Genomic DNA, 22,621 nt, shown 5'->3' with positions numbered 1-22,621 from the left:
ATTCTGTAGGTTGATTCTATAAGTAAACTGGTATCATATGCACAGAACAATAACTTTTGTTTCTTTGTGCATATTTATTTCCTCATTTCTTTTTCTTCTCTACTGTTATATTTGACATTCAGCTTAGCATTTAGCGTCAGTGTTCATCAGGGATATTAGTCTATAAAATTTTCTGTTTTTGGAAATACATTCTTAATTTATTAGAGTTTTTGAGTTAGATTGCATGTTAGTGTTTAGGGTTGGCATTTTTTATTTCATGGATTGAAATTTGATTCCTAAATAAGGACATAGAGCCACGGAGTCAGAAGAGATCTTTAGGCCCTGCAGCTAATTAGCTGTGTGGCATTAGGCAATTAACTTAATCTTTCTAGATTATCTTAGTCTAGTCTATAAGATTGGGCTCTGGTGATTTCTAAGGTCTCCTAGCTCTGAAATGTATTTCTTTGACCTTATAAAATCATATAGTGGTTATATCATCTCTTTTTCCAGACTGATGAACATATACAGTATAGATGTCTGTTCTCTTCTTGAAAATCTCTGTCATTTGGAGACTCTAAAGTGTTCCTTTTATACCTCATTCAAAAGTTTTATTATCCTGATAGTCAAAGGTTAATTTTGTATGGATATTTATATGGATCTGTGTTTACATTAGTATGGTACAGATCATAGCCCTTTTACAATTTATTATTCTGTGCAATTCTTGTTCATGATTTTGTGTGTATCTTCCATAGAAAATCACTTAAAAATGTAAGCAGAAGAGGACCACAGAAAACCAAGGAACATTTTATATTTCTTTCTTTTTTGTTGATAGCCATGGCCAAAGTAAAGTGTATCATTGGTCATTAGGCTTCTTGTGATAGCCTTCTCTATATTTAACCAGGCTGATGATTATTGGACAGCAAACACAATTGAAGTTGATAACTGGACCCATACTGACAGCCTTTCTAGTTTAGTAAAACCTGCCAGAACTTTTTTTTTTTTTACTGACATAGCCTCTGAGAACCTGAACTCACAGCAGCCCCATAAGGCAGGATTAGAATAGGACTTTTGTACTAATAGGACTATTAATAATTGAAGCAGTATAAAAGATGCTATCAGGGAGTTCTGTGACTGGAAAAGGATATGGGCAAGTGGGCAGCCATGTGGCAAAAACAAAGGATGCCACTTGCTCCATTGGTATCTCAATTTAATTCAGTAACTATTAAGCTCCTACTATGTGCTAGATACTGTGCTAAGCACTAAAAATAAAAATAAAAAAAGAAAGACAACCCCTGCTCTCAAGAACTCACAATCCAATGAGGGACGACAATGCACAAGAGGAGACTGGAAAGTTAGGATCGCGTTGGGGGGTACACGATGTGAGGGCATCTTGTACCATGAAGTTGAGACCATGAAGAGCTGCAGGTGGAAAGTAAAGTCAGCTGCAAGGTTGTACGCTCTATAAAGGAAGGTTTGGGGTTGAGTTTAGTGTTCCATCGGCTAGCCACCCATTCAGAGGGCAGAAGAGGGTAAGGGATTTGGGAAAGTATTGAGTATATTTGAGGTTTTGTATCTAATTGCCACATTGTTAAGATAAATAGAGGAAGTTAATTGCCTTAATTTCAAATTATATTATAAAACAGTAATCATGAAAGGGGCAACTAGGTAGCCCAGTGGGTAGAATGCTGGACCTGGAGTAAGGATAACTCATCTTCTTGAGTTCAGATCTGGTCTCAGATGCTTAGTAGCTTTGTGACCCTGACCAATTCACCTTAACCCTGTTTGCTTCAGTTTCCTCATCTGGAAAAACAAAATGGAGAAGGAAATGGCAAAACACTCTAGTATCTTTGCCAGGAAGACCCCAAATGGGGTCACAAAGAGTTGGGTACAACTGAAAACAACTCAGCAACAAATCATGATAATTATTTGGCACTGTTAAAAAAATAGAATAGACCTGAGAAACAAGGTTAGGCAAGACCCAGAAGCATTTGAACATAGTAACCCAGTGTTAAATGAACTGAAAATGTACTTGTTGGGGAAAGACTTTCTTCTTGAGAACTTATGGGAAAACTGGAAAGCAGTAGAAATTAAGATTAGGACCATCACCATTTCCTCACATCTGAAATGCACTCCCTCCTCACTTTTGCCTCAGAATCCCTCACTTCCTTCAAAATGCAGCTCAAGCACCACTTTTTTACGTGATGCCTTTCCTTAACACCCCAATTCCTAATGCTCCTCTCTTTAATACCTTGTGTGTCTTTTTGTTTTTATAGGCACATATTGTCTCCTCTGGTGGATGTAAGCTGTTTGATAGCAGAAATTTTTTTTTTTAAATTTCTGTCCTCTGTATCTTCATACTGCTGGTTATGTAATAGTAACATAACAAATGATTATTGATTCATTGATTGTCCAGAACCAAATAGTAATCATTTCTGGTTTAATGTCAGCTTAGAAGGAATCTATAATTGGCCCCATGTTTAACAGTTTTATTGGTAACTTGGATAAAAGTATAGATGGTTTGCTTATCAGATCTTCAGATGGCACAAAGCTAGGAAAGATAGCTGATATATTAGATCACAGTCAGGATCCAAAAAGATATCAACTGGATTGAATTTTAGTTTGAATTTATTAAGACAAAATTGAATAGGGATAAATGTAAAAGTCTTACACTTGCATTAAGAAAATTAGTGTCATGAGAACAAATGGGATAGACGTAAGTATGTAGATGTTTGAAAAACATTGGGGGTATTAGTTTACTGTAGGCTCAATATAAGTGAACTGTGTGAGTCTTCAGTACATCATTCGATATATGTCCTTACTTATGGGTATTCTTTGAGTGATGTGGATTATATCACATTCATGCTGGTTCCTTGACCTATGTGACTTTTGTCCATTTAGTCTCACAAGGTCACTGTGGTTGAGGGGAGTTGGTGGTATTCAACATTCTCTTCCTCCAGCCCTTTTGAAATCATGTTAATACCAACAGAGCAAGCTGTCCATTAGTTTTCTCTCTTACTATGTGACCGTACTGAATTAAAAATAAGAGTGTATATTGGAACTAATGAATACTTATCACATGATTAACATAGAAATGAAGTTTTCTAGTGAGGCATCTTAAAAAAGGACTAATTTTAAAAATCATTTTTAAAAACATTTGTTTGATCTTCACTTGAATTCAGTAGATATTTGCTGAGTGCCTACAGACCCACTGTGAAACTTGAGATATAACTCTTATAGACATTCTTATTTGGAATAACAAATTGTAAATAGATTTCTTCTTTGGAAGACAGAGGAATTAAATTCTACTTCACAGCTGTTTTCATAGTCAAAATGAATCAGAACAAATAACTTCATTTGGTAAAGAAAAAAAAAGATGACATCAGTAGACATTTAAAAAGAGCTTTTATTATTTTATTGCCATAAGGTATGTGGTCTGTTCATTATAGTATATAACATAGTTGATTATGCACAACGTAGTGCTTAATGAATATAAATGAATATCGTATCTAGTCAGTGAATGATTACATCTCATTTGATGAAAAGTAGAATAATAATAGAATTTGCATCTATTTAGATTGTTTGATTATAGTTCCCTGTAAAGTATAGGGAAATACTGTTAAATATTTTGATTCTTTAACATTATTTTATTTTCACAGAAGTCTAAAGATACTTCCATCTGCTATTCTTCACCCTTTAGTACCTCAAGTAAAATACTTAGGCAATTTTATTTTTTCTTTCTGAAGATTAATACCCAGTAATATAATATCCAGTGTATGTATGAATGAATTGAAATACAGTAAACTCTTGTTAAGCTAGAATGCTAGTTAATTAGTGCTCTAGCTAACGGATTTTTTTCTGGCTGAGTGTTTATCAGAAAGCAGAAAACATTTTTTTGTTTTAATTCTTGTTGAAAATCTTTCATGATTTTATCCACTTTCCTGCATTAGTAAGAACCACATAGTGAGAAAACTCATGCATTTCACACAGAATTATTATTGTGATCAGATGACACAATGTGAATACACTTTTGTATATTGTTAACATGGCATGGACATGGTAAGAGTAGTTAATAAAGTAATGCGACTGATTTTTAAAACCTTTATCAGAATTTTATCTGAATGAGTGTTATCCCCTTTAAAGTTAGTTTCTTTGAGGCCAATCATCCCAGAGTACCGATAATGAATGATACCTACCTCCTTAACAGAGAGAAAGTGGACTCAGTTTGTTGGATGAGATAAACATTTTTGGATATAACTGTCGTGAGAATTTGTTTTGCTTGAGTAAGCATATTTGTCAAAGGTTTTATTTTTCTTGAAGGCTTTGGGAAATGGAGAGAATAAATAATTGTTAATTGAAAAAAATAAAGATAAAAAAAGAAAAAATAGCTAATTGCCTTGAGAGGTTATATACTTATTCCAAATAATGCTGACATGGCTTAAAATTACTGTAAATTTTGTGATTCTATTTTGGAATTTTCTTTGGAGCCTGCAGTGCTTTCTTTGAAATATTAAAAATTATGGCAAATCTTCATTCTTTCAAGAGTGTATTTGATTTTTTGCCAAAAATTACTAGGTGTCAGGTGTAATTAGTAAAGTAGGTGAACAAGCTGGGAAATCTTATTTTGTGTTTGAAAAGCAAATGTGACTATAAAATTATAAACCAAAATTCTTGTTTGGGAAACTGGTTTTGAAGATATTTCCAAGGGAGACATTTCCAGAAACACTTAAAAGCATAAGCGTACTTGAAATAAGTAGATAGCCTCTCAAAGATACTGCTTTAAAAGACAGCAGAATGGAATATATGGTATGTTTGTAACAAATCAGTTTTATTCATTTATTACTAGACCCCTCCTTGCTGATAAAAGACCTTGCAGTGACCCAGGATGATTATTTTTGAAAATCAGTTGATTTTGTTTCATGTTGTAAATATAGGAGATTTAATATTTTGGGTTTAAGTGTTGTCTTTTTCATAAGTTATCCTTTAACTTAGTCCCTAATTTCAGCCTATTTTTGTTGTCATGTGCTGCTCTTTCTGAGCCTTCTGTGGACAGTATTTGAAGATTCGTGGACTTACCACATTAAATGAATAGCCATTGCTAGTCCTTAATTTCTGCTGAATTGCTTTCCAAGTTTCCTATCAGTTTTTAATCTGAGCATATCAATACTAATACTGCACACTTATGCTCCTCCTTGAAAACAAACAATGAGGAAATAGAGATTTAGAGTGAGAAAGTAGAGACCATTTATTCCTTCCCCCTCATTTTACAGGTGAAGAAACAACCTCAAAAGGTCAAATGATTGCCTCAAGTTACACATGCAGCAGAGCTGACATTTGAATAGGGTTCCTTTGATCCTAAATCTTATATTCTATTTACTATACAACATATACAATTTGAAAGATATATAAATTCTTTCAGATAATTTTAGATGACAGAAATAAAGACATAAAGAGAAATAATGCATAATTTATCAGAATACATAAGCTAGCTTAAAGGACAAGTGGGAGTAGAGACACAGGAACTGAACTCCAAAATACTAAATTGAGCACATCCAAGAAAGGAAGGAGTGTACCAAAGATGGTGCTAGGACTAGGTTTAAAAAAAAAAATACACTCAAAAGTGAGGGAAGATGTGAAGGGTAGTGCCTTTGGCAAGATTAAAAAAAGAATAATAAAATACCTTTTAGGGTACAGATGGACTGTATTTACCAGGGTTACTTGCAATACGTTGTACGTATGGTTTATTCTTAAAAAGTTATGGAAAATATAAGAACTTCAGGGCTAAGATTGAAATGTGAAAATATTGACTTATTTTTATATGAGAAAAGAAGGTGGAGTCTTTGTATTATAAGCCAATGATATTCATTGAAATTCCTGGCAAAATTCTGGAATGTATTGTTAAAGAGATGACTTGTGAGCATTTAGTCTTCTCAGACTAACCTAATTTAATTTAGACAAGTTTCTTAGATTGCTAGATCAAGGGAATGTTCTACACATCATATATCTGAAATTTAGCAAAGTATGGAATGGCAGAGATGAAGAGAAGTGAAGTGATAAATTAGTTGGTGGTTTTGGAGCAGTTTGAATGATCAGACCCAGAATACTGATTAAAAGGTAATGTGGTATATGATTGTGATAGAATACTACTGTACTATAAGAAATGATGAGAAGGTGGATTTTAGAAAAGCATGAAAATGCTTGCATGAAATAATGAAGAGTGAAACGAGCAGAACCAAGAGAATGTTGAACACAGTAACAGTTATATTGTTAGGAAAAAAAAAACTGAATGACTAAGCTATTTTGAGTATTATAAATATTTAAATCTACTACAAAGGACCTGTGAAGGAATATGCTATCCACTTCCAAAGAAAGAACTGATAAATACAAGTATGTACAAGTATGCATAGTATGGTTTTATACACACACACACACACGAATCAAATAGTGCCCTTCTCTAGTGTGAGGTGGAGAGGGAGGTAGGTAGGAAGATAGCTTAGAGCTTAAAATGTAACAAAAAAAAATTAAAAAAAAAAAAGGTAATGTTGATATCCCTTTTGATCCACCTATACAACTGCTTGGCCTATGCCACAAAGAGATCAAAGGAGGAAGAAATCCTATATGTACATAAATATTCATGGCAGCTTCTTTTATGGTGGCAAAAAACTGGAAACTGAAGACATGCTTCTCAATTGGGTAATAGCTGAACAAATTATAGTTTATGAATATAATGGAAATCTGTTATGCTATGAAAAATGAGGAAATGGATGATTTTAAAGTGACATGGAAAGACTAGAATGAACTGATGTAGAATGAAGTGAGCAGAACCAGAATAACTCTTAATATCAATATTATTAAAGTGTACAATTTTAAAGTCTTATATAAACTAATGAAGAATGAAGTGAGCAGAGCCAGGAGACCAATTTATAAGAACAACACTGTAAAAACAAACAACTTTGAAAGCTCTAAGAACTCTGATTATAACAATGACCATGATTCCAAAGGATTGATGGCAAAACATGTTATCTGTCACCTGACAGAGAGGTGATGGAATTAGGGTGCAAAATGAGACATTTTTTAGATACAGCCATTGAAGGAATTTTGCTTGACTATACATATTTTTTACAAGAAGTTCTTTTTCTTTCTTTCTTTTTTTCTAGTAGGGCAGGGGATTGGAGGGAGAGAAAATGGATTGAAATTAATAAAATTTAGTTTGGTTGGACAGAGGTCTTTTGAGTGCAACAGTGGCCTGTCTTTAGCACACATTTATTCAAAATTTTCACAAGTGATTTAGATTGTCACAGATGACCTACTTACTAAATTTTCAGGGGACTTTAAACTTAAAGAGAAAACTAATCCATTGGCTGACAAATGATGGCTAAAATGATGAGCTAAGTCTAATAAAATGAAATTACATGGGGATAAATGTAAAACAGTATAGTTGGGCACAATATCAGCAGAATAAATGCAGGATAGGGGAAGCAAGGCTAACATTTTTTGTGAAATAGGTCTTAGGTTTAGAGGCAAAATTAGCTTGTTGTAAGGAACTCTAAAAATTAGGGTAATAAAATTTTTAACCACAGTAACTGTGAAAGGCCAACTGTCCCAAGTCACGGAAGGGTTGCAAGTGTGCATTAGTGGAGAGAGTAGTTATATCAAGAAATCACAGATATTGAAATATTCAATTTCTGAATCAAAGCATAATGTCTAGATAGCTGGAATTTTAATCTTGCCTTCATGAAAATCCTATGTATGTTTTATTTGACCTGGCATTTTAATGAAAGCCAGGTTTCTTGACAAGTCATGTATTTTTCTTTTATTCCAGTGTGGACAGACTCCATTGATGTTAGCTGCTGAAAATGGCAATCTTGAAATAGTAAAAGAGCTACTTAAGAATGGAGCTAATTGCAATCTGGAAGATGTGGTATGAAATTCATTCATGTTCTCTTCATTATTTCTTTGCTTAAAAACATTTATATTTAAATAAGTTTAAAATTTTATTTCCATGTGTACAAATTAAATGCCTACCATGTCGGTCCTAGTTTTTTGTTCACATTTTTTCTTTGAATTTATACATGTGAAAAGAAATTATAGTAGAAAGTGTATTTCCTTTGTTTTAAAGTGTCTGACAGCTGTTTTTGTCCATTCCTGAAGTAAATCATTTTGGGGCTTCTGTTTAGTAGATGGTGAATCATTTTCTTAAGCATCATTACATAGTCTTTAATTTTTAGTTATAGTAAATGATTACTTAAGTTAGTATGCTGTTAGAAATTTAGTGAAATACCAGAACAAGCAGTTGTAAAATCATTTCTAAACAATTATTACTGAATACTTTCAGGATACAGTAGACAAATAAATCTTTATATTGAGAGAAGTTGCTAATCAAACCATTCCAATGTCCACTTCATTTTGTTTGTAGTTTAAATATTTTTCTCAATTTTGAATGAAGTTTGTTATTTTTGAAATGGTAAAATGTGTGTCTTTTTTAAGGATAACTGGACAGCCCTTATATCAGCAGCAAAAGAAGGTCATATAGCTGTTGTGAAGGAGCTACTTAAATGCAATGTTAATTTGGAACATAAAGATATGGTACGTATATTTCCTAATATGTTACTAATTATATGCGTTTTAGAATCATAGTCTTTTATTTTTAAATAAATGAAATTATAGTAAAGCATTTTGAACTATGCAATTACCTATAAGATGTAGTAACATTTTATCCATTAAATCTATAGGAGTATAGACCTTTTTAGAATTTTTAAGCCAGTGTCAGTTTATTTGAGAGCTTAATATTCTGACATCTCTTTCAACATAGCTTATTGTCCTTGGAGATTTTTTCTTTATAGGACTGCTCTGCTGCATTTTAAAATATTTGGAAAAATTACTTTGGTTTTCTACAAGTATGAATTTGGGAGGTAGAAAGTATAGTATTTTCACACTGTCCCCTTTAAAAAAATTGTCATTGTTGAAGATTATAGCTTTCAAGATACTATTTTAGGATTTTTCATAATTTAGTTCAGTTTAGGCATGCCACACAATTTTCAGTTTTACAGCATGATTCATAATTCTCATTAGGTGGTTTTAACATTCTTAGAAAATGTAGAAATGAACAAAGGAAATTCGTATTTGTTGGATTTGAAAATGTTCAGTTGTTACTTTAATCATTATCAAGTTTAACTTTTTATTTTGTCCAATTATCTTCCTTTGTGTATTAAACCATCCCCTGCTAATTAACTATAAAATTGGTCTAATTGAAAATTCCTGGAAATGTACATGTGTAATTTGGTCCAAAACAAATCCTGTAAAAACTTTGTTTAACTTAAGTTTAATATAAATATTAAGTTAATATTTATATTGCTGCTTCTCAGTCAATCATAGAACATATATGAAAGGCTTACTATGTTCCAGGCATTGTGCGAGGAGCTGGCAATAGGAAGACAGAAATGAAATAGTTCCTGTTTTCAAGGAGCTTATGTTTTTTCAGGGAGACAGCATATACAAAACTGAAAACAATAGGTGATTCTTCCAGGTACTGTAGTAGGGAATTTCTTGCTGCATATTGGAGAGGTTATGTATGGCCCTGCCCAAATTAAAGCAAGCTTCACTGTTACTGAAAGTAGGTCCATAGCACTGACTTGTCTGGACAATGGAGACCCCTATTGTGGGGATTGTGGTAGATGGAAAATTCTTGGATCCATGTGGATAATCCATTAGAGGCAGCCTGGTATAGTTCAAAGAATGTTAGATTTGGGATGAAAGAACTTGGACCTCTTCCTTACCGCTTGAGGCTTTGAAGCATGCCTTTTATTATGATGAATTTCTTTTGAAGTCTGGTGAAGCCTCTGGACCCCTTCTCAGAATAATATTCGTATATGCGTAAAACACTAAAGAAATGAATTATATTGCAATACAGTTATCAAAATATTTTAAGAACAAGGTCTTGGACTTTAGGTCCAGAACTTCTGGTATAGTGGAAAGAATGCTAGATTTGGAGTTGGGAGGGTCATTCCTGGCTTTGTCACTGTACTATCCTCCTCAGCACCCTCAGTTACCCCTCCCTTCTGATTGGAAGGCTGCAGGGGAGAGCAATAAACTCCTTTTTTTGGTGAGGTAATTGGGGTTAAGTGACTTGCCCAGAGTCACACAGCTAGAAAGTATTATGTGTCTGAGGCAAGATTTGAACTCAGGTCCTCCTGACTCCAGGGCCAGTGCTCTATTCTATCCACTGTGCCAACTGGCTGTCCCAAAGTTTGCTTTTTTTTTTTTTTTTTTTGTGCTTTTTGGTGAGACAATCGGGGTTAAGTGACTTGCTCAGGGTCACACAACTAGTAAGTGTCTGAGGTCAGATTTAACTCTTCATTTTCTATGAGCTTCACTGCTTGATTTCAGCTTCATGAACATTAATCATGTCCCCAGCTAGATATTCTGTGGTAGCCACTCACCCCCACTCCTTTAGCTTCCTTTTGTATGTTATCTTCCCCCATTAGATTGTAAGCTCCTTGAAGGTAGGGACTATCTTTTTCTTATTTGAATCTTGCTTAGCAGAGTGCCTGACATGTAGTAGGAATGATGTTTATTGTTGTGACTATGACTACCCGTGTGACCTTGGATGAGCCACTTAAACTTTTTGGGCTCCATTTTTCTCAGCTGCAGAATGAAGGATTTGCAGCTATCAAATAGGTAGTAGTAGTTAAAACTGATGAAATCAAGTTCCTTGAAATCAGGGACTGTTACGGTCTTGGTATCTTCAGTTCTTAGCAAAGTGCTTGGCACATTATAAGCCTTTGATAAATGATTGTTAACTGACTGAAACCCATTGCTGAGGAGATTGTGGAGATAGGTATACTCATTGATTACTGTTAGAATTGCAAACTTTTAACTTTTTGAAAAGGATTTTGACAGTTTTCAGTGGAAATTTTTAAAAAATCATATCCTTTGACACAGTAATTCTCTTGTTGAAACTATACCCTGAAAGTTTTAGCAGGAACAAAAAATGGGCCCATGTTCACAGATTTTCATAGAGGCATTGTATAGAATTACAGTAAAATTAGGGGATGGTTAAATAAATTGTGGTATGTTAATGTAGTGGAATGCTTAAATGCAACTAAGATAGACAAGTATGAGGAATACAAATGAGTCCATGAACATTTTCAGTTAAGTAATGAGGTCAAAAGCCAGCTGTACGGGGTTGAGAAGTGAATGAGAAGGAAAGAAGTAGGAGAATGTGAGGAGCCCATTTTTCCTAGATGTTTGAATGCTAGTTTAAGAATTACTCAAATGATGATTTTTTTTTTTAAGATTGAGGAGGTGTGGTCATTCTGTCTCTTTACCTCTCTGAGCCTTATTTTTTGGGGCTTTCTGGCTCAGAGTGAATGTACAAAGTAACTGTTTCTCTTATGGCCAGCAACCTTGAGGGTCTTCTCATCCCAGTTTGATTTTTTTTTTTTATTAAAGGGGCCATCCCTTGACTCATTCCTTTAAGGCCTGTTCACTGAATGGGCATTGCCTCACTCAAAATGAGAACCTGAAAAAACCTTAATTTAAAAGGGCCAAGGCCCCCCACTGCATCCTGGGCCATCTCTAGTTGTCCTGATCGCTGTCTGGCAACTGGACCCAGATGGCTCTGGAGGAGAAAGTGAGGCTGGTGACTTTGCACAGCCCTCCCTCACTCAAATCAAAGTCAATTTCAAGACATGTCATCATCTCCCTGATGTCATGATCTTTGAGAACAAAGGAAAGACCACAAGAACTTTGAATCAGTTCATATAAGTCTTTCTGGGTTTTTCTGAAGTCATCCTGCTTGTTATTTCTTATAGCACAATAATATTCCATTACAATCATATACTACAACTTGTTCAGCTATTGCCCAAATGATAGGCATCCCCTCAATTTCCAATTCTTAGCCACCATAAAAAGAGCTGCTATCTGTGAATCAAAGAATATGCATAGTTTCATTGTTCATACTTCCAAATTTGTTCTCCAGAATGGTTGGATCAGTTCACAACTCTACCAACAGTACATTATTGTCCCAGTTTTCCCACATCCCTTCCAACATGTATTATTTTCCTTTTTTGTTATTTTAATGGCTGTACTTTATATTATAAAGCCCCACCTAGTAATTCCATCATTCCATAATTAACTGAATTCTAATATGAATGGATTTAAACATTTAGCAATTGTAAAAGTGAACCAGACTTTCAGACCATCAGAGGAGTGCAGAGGGGTTTTAAATGTAACCATGGTTGAATCAGTCTTAAATCTAATTGGCTAAATAGTGCAGAAGAAGCTGCCTAGTTGCAGAGACTATATAGAATTGATTGCTTGTGTGCTGTTAGGGAGATATCTCCAGTACGCCAGATTAACACATTAATATTGCATGAATACTTTGAAAATGTATTCAGATGCAGCACCATCCTTCTTATAGTCTTATAGTCATGCATATCTTGAAACCAAATTAACCCATTCTGTGATCTTCAAATTATGGGATCATTGAAATGCTGTAATAGTATAGCTCTGGGACCAGATAGCATTAAATACTAGATCTGAAAGAAGATTGAATCAGAGGGACATATTTTAGCCACTGTTTTTAATATATCACACAAATACAACTGTGTCCCAAAGAAGTGGCAGTTGTTAATAATTATTTTAAAATATAAAAAAGATAATAGGAATCGGCCTTCCAACTGTAGATCTATATCCCTGGGTAACATTATGGATAAGGTTTATGCCTCCATCTTGTCTAAAGGACTCATCAATTGCGGTATGAGAAATGGGTGCATCAGTAGGAATCAAAAGGGCTTCATGCCCACTGACAGCAACAGTGAACATAATTTTCTATTGTAGTCTGTCCTGCATGAAGCCAAACATAAAAGGAAAATGTTTGGGGTAGCCTGGCTGGGCAGTGTAAGTGAGATTGCTGTACCATATGGGCAAGATTGCCTTTTTATGAGACCAAATGTGTGTCCATATTGATTGATGATTGGGATAAGAGGATGCTCTTTATACAATTTGAAATACAAAATCAGGGGACCTTAGTTATATCTGAGGAAAATACCTATTCTGACCTTGCAGTCCGCATTTGGGTTCCATGACACAAATTCTGTCAAGGATGTAGTAACTAATATGACTATAGACTTAGACCTCACGGATAAGTCTAAATTGGCTGCTTGGCAGAAAACTTTCATCTTGCCCTGCATTTCTTTCCACCTTAAGAACTGTCTGGTTCTCAAGAGTGCCCTCAAACTTCTGTACAGAAGTTTTTTTTAAAATGCCAAGAGATGACTACAGCTCCCTCAGAGAGCTAGTACTGAGCTTCCGTATCTCCCCTATAAAATGGGGTGAGTGAACCTACTGCCCTAGTTGTAGCAGCAGACATAAGTCAGGTGATTCATGGGATGAGGCTTCTGGCATCAGCTGATCTGAGTTGATTGTCCCGCCATTCTCTTAGCAACACAGCAAGGAAAAGAATCAAACATGACCCTCAAACAGAAGACTCAACTGTTGATTTAAATGGCTCCATGGAAGAATAATTGGGAAACGAGAACACAGTAGCATTTAACATCTCGTCTTGGCTGTGGAGATGACTATCACCTAAAATTTCAGTTGAGTGGAGAGCAAATAATAGTGTCCTTGCTTTGTGGCTGAATGATAGTCTATTGACCCTAAAGGAGTGGAGAAGAACTTGAAATAAGTGCTGAGATATTATTTTAGACAGTAGTTATTCTGCAAACCTGACTAGGGTAAAGTATAATTACCTTGATGGCTTTAGCTTCAAAAATTTTTTGAGGGAGGGATCCTTTACCCAGTTCACGGACTGGTGATCTATTCACAGAGCCAAACTGGTCTGTGTTCCATTGAATGGGACTAGGAGATTTGGTTGTGTAGATAAGCAATATTGTTTATGTGGGGCATCAAATGAAATACTCCATGTGTCCTCCTCTGCCACTGTGCCCCTCACCTGATTGGGGCTCTTATGTGATGGCACAGACATTTCTTAAAGAGACCTAGTGCCATTAAAGTACCAGGAGAAGCAAACAAATTGAGATTTGGGTGAATTTAACACTTCCAGAGCTGAGAGAGGCCTTCAGATTGGATTTAGTAATCTTAGACAGTTTTCTGTACTAACACCATAATGGATGGTATCATACTCTTTGAAAAAAAGATATTCTGCCTTTCAGTCAGCCAGAGCCAGCAAAATTGAAAAATATCAGATAGTTCGTCAGGCTCTGACCTAGGAAGGCTCCAGGGTATACTGCAGCATGCTGATAGGGCGTTTGGAATATGAGATCCATATTATGTTCTCTAAATTAAAGATCAGTATAAGGTATGCTAGCCTGATGAACAAGTTGATGGTACAGTACATACTCTTATCAGGTGGAGCAGGGACATGTACACAGAGCATATAACCAGAGTTAGCTAGTATGCAGAATGAATTCTTGAGACGAATATAGTGAGAAGCAACTATGTTTCCTTATTAATTTATACCCAGTATTCTATGAGTTTTCCATGGGATCTGTTTAATGATTAACGTTCATCTCTTTGGATTGTATATTGCATTTTCACTATTATGAGGTATTTGATTGTTTAACCCTATAAAATGTAACGTGATTGAAATGCCTGTAAACCTGTTCACTTAACCATTAGTATTTATAAACCATAATAATTTAGTTTTTGTTATTTTATAGATGAGGAAACTAAAGCTCTGGGAATTGAAATGATTTGATCAGGATCATAGAATTAAGAAGTATTAAGTTATGGTTTGAACCCAGTTCTCTTGAGATCGAGTCTAGTGCTTTTTTCATTATAGTCTGCTCTCTCTCCACAGTCTTACATGTCAGTATTACTGGATAGCAGGAGTCTTTATATCCACCACACCTAGTACTTAATAGACCTTTAACAATAAATGTAAGAATTTAATCTCCTAGAGAGCAGGATATCTTTTTCGGGAGGGTTTAAAGAGATTGGTCCAAAGTCATGATATGTTACAACCTTCTCTAAGGAAGAGGAGCTTCAAAAGCTTGATATGTTGTGGTGTCTTGTAATCTTTAGAATGCCTCTGGATCCAGAGTGAGCCATGTAATGTAATGTAGCAGTAGTGCATCTAGTCAGGTGGGTGTGCTTGCTGAGAGGGAACAATTATTAATACAACATATTCTTCTTATTGCAAGTTCAGTGTTATAGAGGAGTGCTTATGGCAACACTGTAAGGAAAGGCAGTGGGATGTAATGGAAAGGGTGCTAGATGTTGAGTACATTGTACATGGGTTCAGATCATAGGTGTACTCCTTATGATATCATGGGACTTCAGTTTCCTCATCTGTAAAAAGAAATGATTGAATTAGATTATTCAACCCTTCTATCTCAAAATTCTATTATCTGGAAAATCCCAGTAGACTATAATACTGTTAACAGACCTGATTCCTGTGTCTGTACTATTGTTGGTTTTGTGATAACCTCAGGAAAATAATTTCAATTCTGCATAGTATTATATCTGCTCTTTACTCTTCCACTCCTCATGATGATTTTATTAGAATTAGTGGTAGCTAATATATGTAAGTACTTTTGTGTCATAGACTAAGTGGCCTATTGATAAGTCTCTACTGGAAAAAAATAGAAGTTTTTATAATGTTCTTTGTTTTCTTTAGGGAGGATGGACAGCTCTTATGTGGGCATGTTATAAAGGCCATACAGAAGTAGTAGACTTGCTCCTTTCAAAAGGTGCCAATCCAAATGTCACTGGACTGGTAAGCTTTCATTAAAAATCATTTGCAAAAGTAAACAATCATATTTCTCTGGATACTAGAAATTGATTAGAGTTTATCTTTTCTATTACATAAAAATTAATGTTAATGAAATAGTTGTTCCATTTAAGAAAATTTCATCACAGCTGCAGGATAGATAGAATGCTAAAGATTATCATGAACAACAAACAATGAGATGCTGCTAAAAAATTTTTTTTCTAATTATTTGCTAGCAGTTACCATAAGACTCTAATGTTATTTGTAAAAAATCACAAAAGTAAAATGCTAATATGTTCAATAGTAAGTGATCTCACCAGGCATGGTAGCATATACCTACAATCTCTGGCACTAAGAATGCTCAGTCTAATGAATTACTTGAATATAGGAGTTCTGAGCTGCTGAAACCTGTTGGGTATCTACACTAAGTCTGGCACCAGTATGATGATCTCCTCGGGGAGCGTGTGACCACCAGACTGCCTTAGATGGGACAAACCAGCCCAGGATAGAAACAAAGCAGGACAAGCTTCTGTGTTGATGAGTAGTGGGATTGGGCCCATGAATAGTTTGGGCGAGATGAGGAGTCTCAAAAAAAAAAGTAATTTTTGGAGTTTAATTAATTTGTAATTCCCACTAATTATAATGAAAAGTAAATTCCTTGTGTCTTAAGCATTTAGAAATACTCATAAATTCTAGATACCATGTCAGATTTTAGTGGAATTTAGTACTTCTATACTATGAATGTTAAGTTATTTGAAAGACTGATAAAGAAAGCTTTTATATTCTTATGACTTATACCTGCTGAGCTAGTTACTCGAATGAAATGTGTTTGGTACATAAAATCTTTAAGACTGATTGTGTCCTTTTAATGCTTTTGTTAATAATTCAAGCTATTCCTCTGTATAGAAAAGTGTGTTTGTGGGGGATATGCAATATGTAGATTTAACATTAGCTTTTTTGACATTTATTTTGAGTATTTTTGATAACTTCTTACTAATTACATAAATATTTGCTAAATATAAGTGTAAGACCATTAATATACAAAATATATAACCATAAAAGATTATTTCTTAAGCCTAAGGTTTTCTTTATGTTTTCAATGTTTCAGCAATACAATGTATATCCAATCATTTGGGCTGCTGGGCGAGGTCATGCAGATATTGTATATCTGTTACTGAAAAATGGAGCTAAAGTCAATTGTACTGATAAGGTAGGTTTAATTTAAAGCTGTTCTTAATTAGAGTTGATATCATGCCCCTCTTGGTGTTTACAAGAACTAGGACGTTACTGTGTGCACGGTTTTGAGGGCGTTAAAGACTGATATTCTAGGTATTTGAGAGAGAAAGTTTATTAAAAGCCTGAAAAAAATTGCAGAGTATTATTACCAAAAAGTAATAAAGAATAGTAATAGCTACCAACACATGCCTAAAGGATTTCCTCTAGGTCATATCAAGTCTTAAAAGAGGGTAAGTGTCAGAGTCAGGTTTCCAGTGTTGCTTTTCCCCCACAGGTGGTGGCACAGTTATTCCCCTAAGGTGGTGGCAGTAGAAACAAAAAGGAAAGAAATCAAGTTAGACTTACCTGGCCTTCTTGATTGCATGAGAGAGTGAAGATTCAAGGATAATTCTGAAGTTTTGAGCTTGGTTGACTGAGAGAATTATGCCATTAAAAGTCCTAGGAGACATCTGAAGGAGAAGGTGGTTTTGAGAAAAAGTTGATAAATACACATTAAGCTTGAGGTGATGGTAGGATATTTTTATGGAGATATATAGTAGCCAATCTAATCTTCAGCATCAAAATGGTTAATTAAGGTTGGAGATGTAGCTTTTGGAGTCGCATAGAAGTGATAGTTCGATCTGTTAAGGGGCACCCCTTGTCTTCTTGAGTTGTCATATTTTCCAGAAACACAGGACCCAGAGTATTTCCCACCCCTCTCCCCTGAGTTGACATAATTTGATGTTTACACCCCTGCCTGGATTCCCTGTATGTCCTTAGAAGTTAAACCAGCTACAAAGACAGGAACTAGTCAGTCTGCTCCAGACTGAGAAACTGTGCAGCTGGGACCCTTGTAGATAAGCAGACTATCCTGTCTTTGTGTCTAGCAGTACCCAAGGGAAAAGAATGCTGCTTTTGCCATTGCCTTTTTTCTCCCCTTCCAGAGGGGATTAATCCTTTCTCCATCCCTACTACTTTCTTCTTCCCATGCATTTAGGAGGAGATTGCTATCCCTCCTCCTCCCTTTGTTTCAATTTCATAAATATACAGGCTTCTGTTTGGGTTGTGAACTCCTTGCACCTGGAGTTCCATATGCATGTTCATTTCTCGTGTAATAATCCATTTGTAACACATATCTTGTGGACTTGTGATATTTTTTTTTTGGTTAGCAGATCTGTGAAAGTTGATATAATTTCTTTCTAATTGTGTTCTGTTAATACCCGTGACTTAGGGCAAGTCACTGAACCTCTTTTGGACCAATTTTCTCTTCGTGAAATGAAGGGATTAGACTAGAAGAGAAGCAGAATAGGTCACTGGAGAATGGTAGTAGAGTTAAGGGCAGAATTTTTCTTTTAGGATGAGGAAACTTAAACATATTTCTATTCAGAAGAAAAAGAATCAGTAGAACTAGGGAAACTGAAAGTATAACAAAAAATGGTTTAATTAATGAAGCAAGGCCCTAGAGGAGTCAGGAGAGGATGAGGATCAAGAACGTAGTAAAGTAGGGGTTAGCTTTAAGAAGAAGGTCACTCTTACTCTCTTGAGACAGGAGGCAAAGGAAAAGAATTTAAAAGATGGAAATACTGAGTTTTCAGTAAATGGAGTAGGTGGAATGATGAAGGATCTTGTACTACACATCCCTGATCCTCCCAGTAGAGCAGGAGGCAAGCTTATCTGCTGAGAGTAAGGAAGGCAAAGGTGGGGTTGGAGGATTGAGGAATGTGAAAAAAAAATTTGGAATTACAGGGGAGAAAAAAATAGGGAGTCAATAAAGAATGAACAAAAGATTTACCAAATAATAATAAAGGCCTAATGGAGACATGAATTTGTATGACTCAAGTGATGAATGAAGTTCTAAGATTGACATAAGTAGTATAAACAGTTACATAAATCTTTTCAAAGTATGATTTTAATTGAATTGAATGTGAATTTTTTTTTTACTGACATATACTTAATATATACATGTTAATAACTTTAAATTTACATTACAGTATGGAACCACCCCTTTGGTCTGGGCTGCACGTAAGGGCCATTTGGAATGTGTTAAGCACTTACTGCATATGGGAGCAGATGTTGATCAAGAAGGAGCTGTAAGTTGTGTGTGTGTGTATGCGTGTATATGTGTTAAAACTGGAAGAGCCATAAGACATCATATTTTTCTTTATCAAAGGAGAAAGGAGATTAAATTTTAGGCAGTGAAAATAAATATCTCTGTATGTATATGAAGCTGTTTTCCACATTTAGATGAAATTAATATGGAAAAAATTTTCTTGTAAAATAGTCACATAGTAGATTACTTACATGTTGTGTTTTAAATTTTTGCATTTAGGAATTTAATGTTAACATGAATATTTTTATAGCCTAAAGTTAATTTTAGTAAGTGGCAAACTTAAAATTTCTAAGTAAAGCAGAAAAATAATTCAAATTATTTTCAAATCCATAGTTTCAAAGATTATTTGTATGCTACATTAAAAGACTTTCTTAAACATTTTTAAATGAATATTATTTTTATATTTGGCAGCGTATAGCATATATTGCCTTCTGAGTAAACAGATTAAAACTGGCGTAGAATCGAAGGTGAAACTTTGTACGTTGTTAAGCGCATCAGCATATGTCTTTTGATCATCCATTAGTGACAAACATTATGCTACATAATACTTTGAGATATTGAAGAGGAACCTAAGATTATTTTCCCTTGAAGAGTTTTAATTGGGACATATGCTCCATGGACAGTATAAAATAGCCTATAATGAAATGCTATGAAAATGTGTTATGGGTAAAGGTATAAGTATAGTGCTACAGGAATTTATAGGAGAGATTACCATAATTTTTTATTGTTATAAGACTACCATAAGGATAATTCACTGCCTGATTCTTTGATCCAGTGTTAGCTTCTTGAGGGTCAGCTTTCTACCTGCCCCAAATAAAAATAAAATTTTCTGAGAACTATAACATGATTTTAGGCAATGGCATTATAACCACCTGTTTGCATAAGCCTTTGGCTACTTAATTCAGTAAACATTTATCATTCACTTAGTTTTTACATGTTACTCTGTTGGTATCTGATGATGTATAGTTGGATAGGGTAGACTTTGTTGGATGAATAAATGGATATTTTGCATAACTATTGATAATATTCTATAGTTAGTAACTGCTGAAGCAGAGGTCAGAAGACAGCATGATTTTTAAAATTAAAGAACATCATGGGCATTATGGAATTTGTTGAACCCTCAGTTCATATTATGTTAATTGGTTCTTGAAACCTGAGATCTGGATAATTACATTAACAACTCATTTTTATATATGTTACAGGTTTATAAAGTGCTGTCTACCCAGCCTTGAGAGGTAGAATCCAAAGAATCACAGGATTCAGACTTGAATTCAAATTTAACCTTGAGAGACTGAATGACTTTTCTTAAGGTCATAGTCCAAAGAGATCACAAATCCTCATGTGGGAATTACTTAACTTAGGTAGAGAAATTAAAAATCCCTACACTCTTTTTTTTGGAGTCAAAGCTTGAGACAAAGTGAATTCCTTGTAGAAAGACAGGTGTTTGGGAATGACAGTCACTCTTTTAGAGTACAAAATAGTATATTGTCATGACCTGAAAAAGAGCGCCATTTCAGAAAAAGGAGAGTTGCTGAGACACTAATATGGTTTTTAAATTAATCTGAAAGATAAAATGTATTATATTTCTTGATATTGGTTTGTAACTGTTATATTGATATTCTTGAATGTTTTTCTCATTATGTTTTATAAAAAAACATGATAGTAATTTGAAATCAATAACTTATTTTTGATTTTTAGTTAGAGCATATTGTCACATCTTGATTATGTATGTCAGACTTTGATTTAACAAAACAGGTAGTTTTGATTGTTATTTAAAACTTGATGGTATTATAGGCCTTTATATATTAACTCTTAAAACACAAGGTATGAAGAGGTAATGAACTCAGTAATGAATCTTTAACAACTGAGCATTTTATTTCTTTATGATTAGTAGATATATTGCAATACCTGCATCAATGAGATCACAAAGCCATTAAAATATCATTAATATTTCTTTGGTTTATTATTTCCTTGAGCATTTTAATACTAAAGGACTTTTAGCAAGTATATCAGATTTTTGAGAATGACAGTCTTAGAAGTGTAAGTGGTCTTCTTCAGTATGCACTAATAATCTTTTTTTTTTTTAATTAAAGAATTCAATGACTGCACTTATTGTGGCAGTAAAGGGTGGCTACACACAGACAGTAAAGGAAATTTTGAAAAGGAATCCAAATGTGAATTTAACAGATAAAGATGGAAATACAGCTTTGATGATTGCATCAAAGGAGGGTCACATTGAAATTGTACAGGATTTACTTGATGCTGGAACATATGTGAATATTCCTGATAGGGTAAGTGATGAGTCATAAAAATTTCCTTCTGAAGAAGGGTAACTTCATTAACCAATGAAGTTGATTAGAAAATATCTTACATACTTGTGTTATATATTCCTCAGATGTTTAGTATATTTTTTTTTGCCATCAGTTAACAAATTTCTTTTAATTCATTTCTATTCACCAAGAATCTATTAAGTTTCTGTTATGCGTTAAGCATTATATTAGGTGCTGGGATTGTGTGTTGTGGTTTGTCCTTCATTTTCGAAGAGGACCATCACATCAGGGAAATGATGGCATGACTTGCAATTGACTTTGATTTGAATGAGGGAGGGCTGTGCAAAGTCACGAGCCTCACTTTCTTCTCCAGAGCCATCTGGGTCCAGTGGCCAGATAGCAATCAGGATGACTAGAGATGGCCCAGGATGCAGTGGGGGACCTTGGCCCTTTTAAATTAAGGTCATTTCAGGTTCTCACTTTGAATGAGGCAATGCACATTCAGTGAGTAGGCCTCTTTAAGGAGTGAGTCAAGGGATGGCCCCTTTAACAAAAAAAAAAGACAAAAGTCAAAAAAGAACTAGTCTTTTTTTTTGAGGAGTTCACATTCTACTAAGAGAAACAGCATGTATGCAGAAAATGCAAAATTGTTTGCTTTTTTTTGACCAAACGTGATTTTTTTTAAGTACGGGGAGCTCCTAGAAAGAAATGCCTTTTTTTTTTTTTAAAGTACAGATGGGGAAATTACAGTCTTATAGAGGGCCCTGGGTGCACTGAGAGTTTAGGTGACTTGCCCTGAGTCACACTGGTTTTGTATATGTCTAAGGTGTATCTTCTTGATTTTATTTTTTTTAATTAATACATTTATTTGTTTTTAGTTTTCAACATTTACTTCCACAACATTTTGAGTTCCAAATTTTCACCCCATCTCGCCCCTCCCCCCACCCCAAGATGGCATGCATTCTGAATACCCCTTCCCCTAGTCTGCCTTCCCTTCTATATCTCCTCCCCTTCCCTTATCCCCTTTCCCTTCTATTTTCCTGTAGGGCAGGATAGATTTCTGTACCCCATTTCCTGTACTTCTTATTTCTCAGTTGTGTGTGAAAACATTTTTTTTTAAACATATGTTTTTAAAACTTTGGGTTCCAAATTTTCTCCCTTTCTCCCCACCCACCCTCATTGAAAAGGCAAGCAACTCAATATAGGTTGTACATGTGCAGTTATACAAAACACTTCCATAGTAGACATACTGTGAAAAACTAACTCTATTTCCCTTAATCCTGTCCTGCCCCCCCATTTATTCTTTCTTTTGATCCT

At 34.8% G+C, this 22,621-nt stretch overlaps 1 protein-coding gene across 3 annotated transcripts in view; it reads left to right on the top strand.

The window, feature by feature from the left end:
• KIDINS220 (kinase D interacting substrate 220) overlaps positions 1–22,621 on the top strand; it is a 174,665-nt gene that overhangs the window by 13,891 nt on the left and 138,153 nt on the right. For all 3 annotated transcript variants that reach the window (XM_027840312.1, XM_027840310.1, XM_027840309.1), the window contains exons 3-8: positions 7,799–7,897; positions 8,464–8,562; positions 15,617–15,715; positions 16,818–16,919; positions 18,916–19,014; positions 21,128–21,325. In XM_027840312.1, coding sequence (XP_027696113.1) covers positions 7,799–7,897; positions 8,464–8,562; positions 15,617–15,715; positions 16,818–16,919; positions 18,916–19,014; positions 21,128–21,325 — 696 coding nt within the window. The remainder of the gene's footprint in view (positions 1–7,798; positions 7,898–8,463; positions 8,563–15,616; positions 15,716–16,817; positions 16,920–18,915; positions 19,015–21,127; positions 21,326–22,621) is intronic.

The sequence above is a fragment of the Vombatus ursinus genome, unplaced genomic scaffold (assembly GCF_900497805.2).
Source record: "Vombatus ursinus unplaced genomic scaffold, bare-nosed wombat genome assembly UNPS02014841.1, whole genome shotgun sequence".
Lineage (NCBI taxonomy): Eukaryota > Metazoa > Chordata > Mammalia > Diprotodontia > Vombatidae > Vombatus > Vombatus ursinus.
The sequence above is the reverse complement of the archived record's forward strand: the minus strand, read 5'-3'. Positions and strand labels throughout refer to the sequence as shown.